The following is a 12,426-nucleotide window of genomic DNA, read 5'->3' as shown; positions in this document are numbered from 1 at the left end:
ACTCTGCCCCCCTGCCCCCGCTGGCTACGCTACTGCTTTCCAAGTAACAACTGCATGGAGTGCTTCAAGGTGATGTGTTAGCACCATTCCTGTTCATTATCTTGGTAGATTACCTTCTGAAGAAATCAACTTATGGAATTGACGCTGGAATTGTTACCTACCCACGTCGGTCAAGCAGGTATCCTGCCTGGATGCTGAATGACCTGGATTTTGCTGATGATATCGCCCTGTTGGAATCTTCCATAGCACGGGCCCAGTCGCAGCTTACTAGGACTGCAACTGCAGCAGCAGATCTAGGCCTTGTCATCAGCGCACCCAAGAGAGAATATATGACTGCAAACTGTAACGCCCAACCAGCACTTGAAATCTATGGTAGTACCATCAACCATGTCACAGACTTCAAGTACTTGGGTTCCAAGATGGGCTCTAGTGCTGGAGACCTAAAAAGAAGAAAAGCCCTAGCCTGGGCAGCTTTCTGGAAACTGGAACGCCTCTGGAGAAGCCCATCCCTGCCAATCGAAACAAAAATCAAGCTGTTTGAGACAACTTGTGTTACTATCTGTCTGTACGGGTGTGAGTCATGGGTAATCACCAAGGACATGGAAAACAAGATCAACGCCTTTGCAACATCTTGCTACAGAGTCATGTTAAACATCAAGCGTGTGAATCGGATTCCAACTGAAACCATCTACAATCTGACCAACACCACTCCACTGGTTGCCAGAGTCAAGATTCATCAACTCAAATTTCTCAGCCATATACTGCGTTTTGAAGATGACGAGCATGTGAACTTATATGCCCTTTATATTCCACCACACGGGAAGAGGAAACCGGGACGGCCGCGCACACTGTACTTACAGCCAAACAAAATTGTTTCGCTTGCCCAAGATCGCAATAGTTGGAGAAAGCTTGTAGTCGCCTGTTCCGCATCCGACTGATGATGATGATGGCTTTGATAAGGTATCCAGGAAATGATGACATCAGAAAGCTGTACAGAGGAGGTGTTCAGAAGAAACAGAGATGGAAAGACGACAAAAGTATTCCAAAGATTGCGAGAATGAAAAAGATTGAAAATTTTCAACTGCAATAATAAGGTCACGTGACTATCGCAAAAGCAATTTTAACGACTTTAGTCACGCCAAGGACACTACGACCATGCTCATGACGTGAATAAATATAATTTTTGCGGTACTCACGAGAACTATCATTGCAGTTGAAGATTTTCAGTCTTTTCAAGTCTCTCTATCTTTGGAATATTTCTGCACTCTCTTCCCGTCGGTTTCTTCTGTTCACCACTTCTGTGCAACTTTCTCCTGTCACCATTTCCTGGACACATTTACCAGGACAAATCATTTGGCTCAAATACTGCAGTTTTCCAGGTATTACCTGTACCAGACACCTCTCTGCGTTAGACGATTTTTGGCACTTTCGCATGTTTTACCGCCAAATTGAACGCCTTTTTGCCCGATGACTAGGCTAGTATTAACAGCGGATGGAATCTTGACACAAATATAATATAGAATTGATTGAGTGTTAACTCATTTTTAAAAGAAAATATTTTGAGGATGATATTTAGTGTGTAGTATTACACCTATGAAAATCAAATACTAGTACAAGAAAAAAGTCTCGTAGGCCTATAAATTGATTAGTAGCAGAAGAAACCGCCATGATTTTCCGTAGAGATAATTTGCCAGCTGTTTGTGAACATACTTGTTACATAATATGTATCAGTTCCTTTTATCAGTGCCAAGGCGAGCTCTCCCGATGCTGGCCGCTGCGATATTAGAATTTACCATTTCCCTCCCTAAAGTCACTTTACTACACCTCCCCCTGGCTATGCTGCCTTACTGATTGGCCAACAAAGCACTTTTCAATTAATTTTTCACATCCTATATGCAGGCGGATTAAAATCAATTGAGGATAATAATGAGATACTTAAAAACGGGAGAATAAACTAAAATACGTCGTAAATGGTTATTGTCTTGATGTCCGTATACTGAGACAAATACCAGATGTACTATTCGCTGTGATCACCGCATGGCCGCATACTGAGACGAATATCAGATGTACTATTCGCTGTGATCACATTATGTCCGCATACTGAAACGAATACCAGCTATACTATTCGCTGTGATCACCGCATGTCCGCACACTGAGACGAATACCAGATGTACTATTCGCTGTGATCACCGCATGTTCGCATACTGAGCCGAGTATCAGATGAACTATTCGATATGATCACCGCATGTTCGCATACTGAGCCGAGTATCAGATGAACTATTCGATGTGATCACCGCATGTTCGCATACTGAGCCGAGTATCAGATGAACTATTTGATGTGATCACCGCATGTTCGCACACTGAGCCGAGTATCAGATGAACTATTCGCTGTGATCACCGCATGTTCGCATACTGAGCCGAGTATCAGATGAACTATACGATGTGATCACCGCATGTTCGCACACTGAGCCGAGTATCAGATGAACTATTCGATGTGATCACCGCATGTTCGCATACTGAGCCGAGTATCAGATGAACTATTCGATGTGATCACCGCATGTTCGCATACTGAGCCGAGTATCAGATGAACTATTCGATGTGATCACCGCATGTTCGCATACTGAGCCGAGTATCAGATGAACTATTTGATGTGATCACCGCATGTTCGCATACTGAGCCGAGTATCAGATGAACTATCCGCTGTGATCACCGCATGTTCGCCCTCGAAGGTTAGTATAATACAAAGGGATGTTTTATACTTATCTGGAGTTCATCAATATTAGACAATTACCCCGACGAAATATAATAAATGCCAGAAATAAAAAGAAAAACACTATACTGCGGACAAAAGGTTTCCGAACACTTAAAAAACAAAAGCACTTTCATAGAGACACTAAAACTAAATTACAAGGTCGATAGATGGAGAATTTGGTTCTGCATATTCACGGTATTTGATAGATCATTCGGCACGATACGACTTTATTTTCCAAACTTTTCCTAAAAAGAGAGCTTTTCAAAAGTGACAACACTTACATTAACTTTTCATTCGAAACACTCAGATTATGAACACAGCGGGGTGACCGTTCATCTATCACGCACTATCATGACTATTGAGCCCATAATAAAGGGCAGCGGAAATTGCCTTAAAAGCGTAAATAGCCAAATGTGACTTTTTGAAACTGTTTTTGTCACTCAAATGCGTATAGCTTGAGGGAATAAAGTAGCATGGTGCCGAACGAAGTATCAAGATAATGCAGAACAAAATTGTCTATCTATCGACCATTTTAATTTTGTAATTCAGCTTTATATTGTATTTAAGAAATATCTTTGTTAATTTCAGATCCTGTTAATCAAATTCCACACGGCCCGTGATTGGTTGTATCATATAACTAACGAAAAGCACCGTCCTGTAGTTACGCGATACTAAGCAACCACGGGTTGTGCCGGAGTTTGAATGACAGAATTGTCAGACGCGAACTTGTGTTTCATTCCATCTGTATTATACCATGGTATAAACTTTGCAATGTTTTACTGAGACGAACTCCTGAGCAGTCAAATACAGGATACGATTGACCGATGTGACCGATGTTTATATGCTAATGATGTATAAGGTGACATTACAAGAACTCGAGTAAGTCTTATAGAACCTGATGAAGTGACGATGTAATGAAATAAAACTTCCGATTTAACTATAGATTGTTTTCAAAGTAAAGTTACTACAAACAGACTATAGTATTTCAGTAGCGTAGCCTAGCCCTCTACAAGTCTGTAGTTGGTGTGCGGTCTTCATCACAGTGATTATGGTACAAGACGATGCCAACGGGCTACTGGTTTACTGGAACTAATCATATCATTCCAATGTGCTAATTCTTCGCCCTGAGAGTCTGGTCCTAAGACTACCCGTCCAAGAATCTGAAATGCGAAAAAGAAGTACAACTTATGCAGTTATAATTCCCTCTCTACCATGTCTATATGGAACGGTAGCTTTAATAGGTAGGTCACATCGTTATAAATATGGAATGCTTGGTTATCACATGTTTTCAATATGAATTGTAAAGTGCAAGATAAACAACTTATTACGGATCGTTTTAAGTGCCATCCGACTTAACCCATGGCGAGATAATTCATCTTACCATGTCGACTTATTTATATATTTATCAATATTATGATATCGACTTATAGAGCAGTTTATCGTAACTATGTTGACGCTCTCTGTTGTTCAACGTTACATTTGTTACTCTTGCCTCCTTGCCTTGCGAGGCTATTATATATTGGAACTTCATTAGTTGCAAGTCCTCACTGTGGATGTCTCCGGCGTCAGCCCTGTCGGCTTGCGGCCTTGTGGATCGTAACATTAACGTTATAGACAACCCGTCATACTTAAAGACTTAATTTCTCACATTCATCAGGGCCTGCCCTCTATCGAGGGCTAATTGATAGTTTAAGGGGGTACTACACCCCTGCCTAATTTTGCCTATTTTTGCATTTTTCTCAAATATTATAGAGCATTGGTGACAAGTAAGATATGTATAATATAGGGGCAAGGACTACAACTACTGCACGGGAAATTTTATTTCAGCACAGACAACAGTTGTGGAGTTACAGTCAAAAATGAGGGAAACCAATATTTGATCAATAAATCAATAACTACTTGCCTTGAGTTGCTGAATTTTCAGTGCAGTAGTTGTAGTCCTTGCCCCTATAATATACATATCTTACTTGTCACCAATGCGCTATAATTTTTGAGAAAAATGCAAAAATAGGCACAAAATTGGCGAGGGGTGTAGTAACCCCTTAAGCTTGATCGCTATTGTTTTGAGCGCTATTGTTTCTAACCCTGCGGAGCAACCTTAAACAATATTGTCTTTGAGCGCTATTGTTTTTTACGGTCGCTACTTCCCTAACCTTCACCATACCTTAGTAATTTTACTTACCAAATTACTCGTTTTTATTATATTCTGAGGTTTCAAAAATATCTTCAAAACGTGTTAATATTCCATGGTGTCAAAAGGACATTGAAAATTTTACCATTCATATTGAGATGTACATTCTTTCCCAAAAGATTTTTTTTAAATGTTTTTGGGAATATAGTTGTGTAGTTGACGATGAATAATCTTGATAATGCATTTAAAATCGGGTTAAATTCTCACTTGTATCTTCAATATGAAAGATCAAAATTGATCTTCCCATCCCAGCTACATACACTTTAAGTACATATCATTAGATTTATAAAGTTTACTTAACGAATTAAGGCACCAGTGATTTTCAGTCCTGTATATCCTAAACAATGACAGATATGCCATAAACTAGAACAAGCAGCCAACAGCTGTATCTTTTTAGCTCGTATTAAAGACCTAATTGAAATAATGTTAAGAAACAAAAACACGTTACAACGCGTTGATCCAAAATCCGAAAAGAAGATGCAAATCCAATGCTGCAGATTGCTCCACTGGATGTCCTATTGTATACAAAAGCGTACAATTAGCGCTGTGCTTTCCATTGATTAGAACATTAAAATGCACCTTTTGATTTCGTTTCTTGGGTTTTCGATCACCATTCCCCTTAAGGGTAGACGAGGTATTGTTAGTCGAAGCAGCCAAAAATCGATTTTCATTATCTAAATCAATATATTATTGAAAAATAACACTATGATGTTTTGCTAAAGTTCATTCTTCAAGTCATATACTATGAAAACTTGCTTGATTTATTTTGATAATGAGTGATTTAAAATAGTTGCTAACCTTAATTCTCAACCGATTTCAACAAATGAGATCTTATAAGCGCTATAAGGATACAGGTATTGGCTGCTGGTTTTAAATTTGACATAATGTGTCTTTATTTAAGATATACAGGAGTGAACATAACTTTTACCTTGATTAATTTGCGCACTATATACAGTATTAATAAACCCGGGGTACTGAGCCACTGAATGTCATTTTTAATTTGTAGTTTATATGCTATATCTTTTTATAAATTCATATGAACTTAACCTACTTACGAAGTATAATTTATTATTTAAGGGATCATTTTATATATTCATGTCGGAAGCAGGTGATATGAATTATTAGCTAATGCTGTGTAAGAACCTGCAGCCTCTAGCTATAGGACCTCACACATGCGCATATAGGATATAGTTATTTAACCCTATGTCTATTAAAGCAGTATTGTGCGATTTGCATAAAGAATAGATTCCTATTTAAATGTTAGGTTTCCACTGATAGCTATTACATTGTTCCCTTTTGAATTCGAGCCAAACAATTGAGGTGAAAAGAAGAAAATTGTCATAGCATTCCAGCTCGTTGAACGTAGTTTTACAGAGCTAGGACGAACAAACAAGACGTAAGACGAATAGCGATATGCACACAGATTAAACGTCAAGACGGACAGCGCTTATGTGTGTATAATCTCGCCAATCGTATTTATTATCATGATTATTGGCAGAGCTACACGCAAATGTACAATACAAAGAAGGCTAGACGTCAGACGAATAGCGATATTGTACACCCTGCACAAAAAGAAACCCGTCAGTTATATTCATCCTTGCTGTTCAATAACTTGATAATTTTGAATTATTCTGACCCAAAAAGAAAAGTTGCATTTTCAACGGTTTTCAATGGGGACGCATCGTTGTATTGCACATAAACACCACGGGCCAATCAATAAAGCACACAGTGTAACAGGCACAATTGAATCATTAAAATTGCAACTTTTCATTTTGGGGTTTGAGAGTTTGGAGGCGCATATCTTGGTCAATTTCTGCTCAATGTTCACGAACAGGGTGTCAAATGAGAAAGAAAAGTCTAATTAACAAAATGTATATTTCAGAATAATCCAAAATTATCAAGTTATTGAACAGCAAGGATGAATATTACTGACGAGTTTCTTTTTGTGCCTGGTGTAGTTTATATGGTACGTAACTGATTCAATGGTAAACACGTACGCGATTGTTTTATCCACACTCGATCAGTGAGCTCAGAATAAAACCGGGGATCTCCGTTTTATTATAGATGTTAAATTTTACTGTAATTAAAGCACTTCAGGCTTAGTCTTAAACATGGGATTTATAACAAACCAATGGCCATTACAATGAGGCAAAAAGTAAAAATTCGAAAAAAAATTGCTGGGGAGCAGATCACATATTATGGCTTTAATGAAATGACATTTGAATGTGTTGTGTAACTCAGGTCAAATTTGAGCCATGATTGTAAAATGGATGCTATTTTGAACTGTGTCATTTGAGGCTATTTTGATTGATTCACTTTGAACGTATTTTAGCTAGTGTTATCTGATATCGAAGATGATACATTTGAATTATGTGTGTTACTTTCTTTGTATGAAACATGAAAAAACTATCCATATACTAGTATTACAAAAATTAAAGATACTTAATAGGAAACCAAAGGTTAATATTATGAATTTCAGTTTGGAATATCCTTCCACAATACTCGTACCAAAAAGAAACAACATTCTAATAACCTCAGGATCAAATTATATTTTCCACCATGTTTTCGCTTCTTCAACAAACCTTTAAACAACACCTTTTATGATATGGCAGTTAAAAACCCGGTGGCTTATGCATTCGTTTTATTTACGAATGAATGTTTTTAAAGAATGAACAGGTTTTATTTTTTAAATGTCAAATAACTAAATAAACTAGGTTGGCTTCGTCAAATGCCTCTATATAAAAGAGTAATCACCAAGCTAGAGTGTCTATTGCTCTTTTTTAAATGAGGTATACGACCGGACATTAACTACATCAATTTACATAAAACTTGTTTGTTTTCTTTTTCTAGACAGCCTTGTCACTTTATTGACTTACCTCGTTTTGTCCAATGCGGTTCTCATGTATGACTTGAAATTCTAATGACAAATGTTTGAGAAAATCTTGCGTTACACCAAACACTAACGCCTCGTTGAAAACAGGGTGGACGGTGTTATGTTTACTCGAAGTCTTTTTCTTCTTCAACCTCTTTGACGTATAGAAAATTGACACTTTAACATAGGGATCTAAAGAAAATTGATAAAAATAGCAAGTTATTAGGTAAGATGATAGTTCGTGTCACCGGTATTAATGTAGTGAAGTGTTGGATAAAGCGTAGGTGGATGAGACGGGGTTGTAAATTCATTCTTATGCTCAAGACGATACAGTTAACAATTTTTGCTGTCGCTTCCATCTTGTTTAGATTATAGCTTACGCTATAAGTATCAGCTTCTTCATGATGCGGAGGATGCGCGTAGGACATTCGGAACGAATTATCACAATTGTTCACCGGCATGATCATACTGTTGAATAGTCTGTTTTAGCTTGGGTACAATATTAACACATTTCTAGACTTCTCCGTAGTCCAGTTGCCCATTGTGCATACTTTTGCTATTACATTTAAGCATAAAACTCTGATTTGTATTAATTTGTGTACAATTGATAAATATTCACATCAAATAAGAACAATCCTAAACAGTTATGGAAACATCTAAAAGATCTTGGCTACCAATCTAAGTCAAAAGAGTCAACAAATATTGTTTTAGACGTGGATGGTATAAAGTGCCATGACAAAAAAGATGTTGCCGATCATTTTAACAATTTTTTTACTCAGATTGCCTCCAATCTGGTCAGTAAACTCCCAAAGCCAGAGTGTTTTTCTTATGATGTTTTATCAGAGAAGTTTAAAAACCAATATAAGGACATTGTTCCCGATTCTTTTGAACTTCAAGAGGTCAGTGAAAAATGTGTTCTCAATGAGATTCAAAGTCTGGATATAAATAAAAATACCGGTCTCGACGGCATCCCTGCTCTGTTTATAAAAGATGCAGCAGAGGTAATTAAAGGTCCCATCACTTATTATTGTTAACTTTTCCTTCCGATCTGGCATTGTTCCAAATGATATGAAACTTGAAAACGTTATTCCAATTTACAAAAAGAAAAGCAGACTTGATGCCGGAAATAACAGGCCAGTGAGTATTCTTTCTGTTGTTTCAAAGATTTTAGAGAAAGCAGTTTTTAATCAATTGAACAATTATTACTTGGTTGAAAACAAGCTTCTTTATCAATTTCAGTCTGGTTTTAGGGGATCATACGCTCGTACTCAACTTAGCATACTCATACTGACACCTGCTTCATTCATTTGCAAGATCACATTAGGAAGCAAACAGCCTCCGGTTACTACACTGGGATGATCTTACTGGACATCCAGAAGGCGTTTGACAGTGTAGACCACCAAATTCTGTGTAATAAGTTGTCGACCTTGGTTTCATTCTTATCTTTCTGATAGAAAGCAGATTGTTAACACCAATAGAGTTGAGTCTGATCCCCTTACCATAACATGCGGGGTACAGGGCAGTATCTTAGGGCCTTTTTATTTCTTTGTTATGTGAATGATATGCCAAACTCTGCTGATTGTTTACTATTACAATATGCTGATGATAGTGCCCTGATGTACTCTGACAAAGACCCACAAAAAATTGCTAAGAATCTTAGCACTACCCTGCAAAGTTGTAATAAATGGTTAATTGAAAACAAATTGTCGCTTCATATGGGCAAAACTGAACTAATTCTCTTTGGAACTAAGCGTAAACTAAACAAATATCCTGATTTTTCCATCACATGTGACGGTCAAATTATCAACGCAAAACAGTCTGTATGATAAGCAGTATGTAATGTATTATATATAGTACTCTTGTATTTGTCGGTAGGCATAGTATGCGGAAATCATGTTTGGACTTTAAAAGCACACTTTGAATGACTCCATCCAGTGTTCCTTTAAGACTTTTGCCACGTACACCTGCGTAGCTTCGATTTCATTATTATCAAAGTTCATTGCATGACTTCAGGTTTATAGAAAAGAGACACGTAGAAGCTCGCAGGGAAGATTCAATAATATGAAACAAATCAATTTCTATTTGTAACTCATCGCTCCTTTAGACAAAAAAAAAAAGCAATTTGATTATTAAATGCAATGATCCATGAGAAGAAAACTCCATTTGACAATAAAAATGTAGTAAGCAGCAGTGTTCCAATTTTTCAACCTCAATCTTTACTCTAAAGTGTTTATACTTTAGTTTTGGCTCGTGAAAATGTGCAAACCTGGGAATGCTAACATGATAAGCATTTATTTACAATGACTTTTAAGTGACTTTAGGGTACATAACACAAAATGGATGCGGATCCGAGGGTGCAGCGTAGAAACTGTCTATATTGGACGCGCTTCCCGGAAAATCGCATTTATTATTATTATTATTATTATCATTATTATTATTATTATTATTATTATTATTATTATTATTATTATTACGTAGATGGTAATTAAATACAAATTCCATTGAATCCTATGGAATCCTACATATCTTTGGACTCTTTGCTGTGTAACATGCTAACTAAACATTACAGATAGGGCAAACTATTCTTTTTTGACTCCTCGTGAACAATAAGCCGCAACTTTTACGAAAATTGGAGCAACTTTGACTTTTGACCCATACACAATAAGCAAATCGACCTGTGTCCTTTTGTGCCCATAAGTTTCTTAACGATAGGTCGTACACACACAAACTTTATTTACATTTCTGGGATCCGTGGGGCCAGACGCATAATTTGACATGTTTGAAAGTATTATTGGAATAAAATTAACTTTTGTCCCCTATACGATCATGGGTCATGAGGGGGGGGGGGGGGCGGGTATTGGGTGAGGATCACTGTCACAAAATAATTATTGCTTGGCAGACAACAGATTCGACTTCAGCATATCCGAATTAACAAACATAAGCTAGTTGCCAACTTTTACGCAAATTTACCGCTAGGATTTTTCCAAAATAGAACCAGTCTCTAGAATAAAACCAGGTCTCGAAAATGTAACTTTAGGGCTGCTTTTTGTGCATTTAATTCTTTGTTTTAAAGACATCAGCACTTTAATAATCACGGGTTTTTTTTTCGAGACACTTTCTGATACGAATCAATAGACTTCATATATTATTAGCATGGATATAGGCTAAGCAGGTAAATTCCCTTTAGAAAAAGGAATCGTAGAAACAAAGCAGGAATATACAATGATTTCCTACATGGTTCCAAGTCGTGTATAGTTAATCAGTTTCGGAAGAAAGAAAGCACGTCGTCAACTTTTTATTCGATTTCATACGGGTTACCGTCTAATAATTGAACCATTTCTATTCACGCATATTAAAACAAACAAACAAAACAAGCCCCTCCAAACAGATAACCTCCAACAAACAAACAAGCCATTAGATCGAGGGCCAGCAGGGAGGTTAATCGCTTTCTGGGTGCTTCTTCGTCAGCAGCTTCTAAATGAATTTTTTTGTCTCTGCTGTTAATGCCCAGTTAAGCCATGTCGGTTTTTAAACATGGCTTATAAACATCTACCAAAAGTAATTACCCCCTTTAAATATTGGTATTATTCCTAAACGGTTGTCGTATGCCAGAATTGGAATATGCAGTCGAAGCAGAATTTATTTCTGGGCATTATGACGCCTCATTTACTGCAATGGTCCCAATATTGATGTCGCAGCGTTCATTTAAAATGAAAGTAACTCAAGATTTGAAAGTTGCAGCAAAGACCTAGTGCCTTGTATTTAGTGTCCATGGAAGAAAATGTTCTTTGCGCTCATTTGATTAATCTTCTTGTTTTGTTAATTTGGAGGAGGGCAAAACATGTAATAATGAATAAAAAAAGTCATTCACATCAGTTGTCATTGTTTACTTAATCCCATATTAAAACAATATTTTCTGTGACAAAGAAGGTCATAAGAAGTGGAAGATCAATGGTTTCATCTGTGAAATAATAAAATTTAGATTTTTTAATGGGCTACCCTCTCATGTGGGTCATTATGGTTAAAAAACATCACATGAAAAAAATTATACGTTTTGAACAAATTTTAGAGGTCCCTACCGAGCATTTTAATTTTGGACACATAGTCAATTGTGATTTTAACTATTTTCAACAAAGAGCTAGAAAGTAATATTTATCTGAAATATTTCCTTAAAAACTGACTTTTTGAATGTGAAAACAAATTTTTTTCATTATCCTTCTCAGATTCACCCTAGTGAACACCTCCCAATTAGTAAATTTCGAATCTAACTTTACCACTGAAAGGACAACTTGCCATTGCCATTTAGGACTTTGTTAGTCAGAAAACAATATTGAAATCTTCATGTTTCAATTTGACATTGTGTGAATACTGATCACTGATGTGAAAAATTACAATTGTTATTGATTACCACATGTTTTGATCCCTTCCAAATGCATGAAACAAAAAGAATAATCCAATGAGAGCTGATAAGATTCCATTCAATGGATACTGAATACAACGCAATAGGATTTTGCTGCAACTTTAAAATCTTGGGTTACTTTCATTAAAATGTACGTAGCGATATCAATATCGAGACCATTGGAACAAGTGAGGTGTCATAATACGCAGCAA

General features: G+C 36.8%; 1 protein-coding gene across 1 annotated transcript in view; it reads right to left on the bottom strand.

Annotated features, from left to right (window-relative positions):
* Positions 1 to 11: 11 nt before the first annotated feature.
* The window catches only part of LOC140138154 (synaptotagmin-5-like), a 114,720-nt gene continuing 102,305 nt past the window's right edge, over positions 12 to 12,426 (bottom strand). Inside the window, 2 exon segments of the mRNA XM_072160086.1 lie at positions 12 to 3,912; positions 7,820 to 8,007. Coding sequence (XP_072016187.1) covers positions 3,799 to 3,912; positions 7,820 to 8,007 — 302 coding nt within the window. The 3' untranslated portion in view covers positions 12 to 3,798.

The sequence above is a fragment of the Amphiura filiformis genome, chromosome 17 (assembly GCF_039555335.1).
Source record: "Amphiura filiformis chromosome 17, Afil_fr2py, whole genome shotgun sequence".
Taxonomy (NCBI): domain Eukaryota; kingdom Metazoa; phylum Echinodermata; class Ophiuroidea; order Amphilepidida; family Amphiuridae; genus Amphiura; species Amphiura filiformis.
This window is presented reverse-complemented; position numbering and strand designations above follow the sequence as displayed.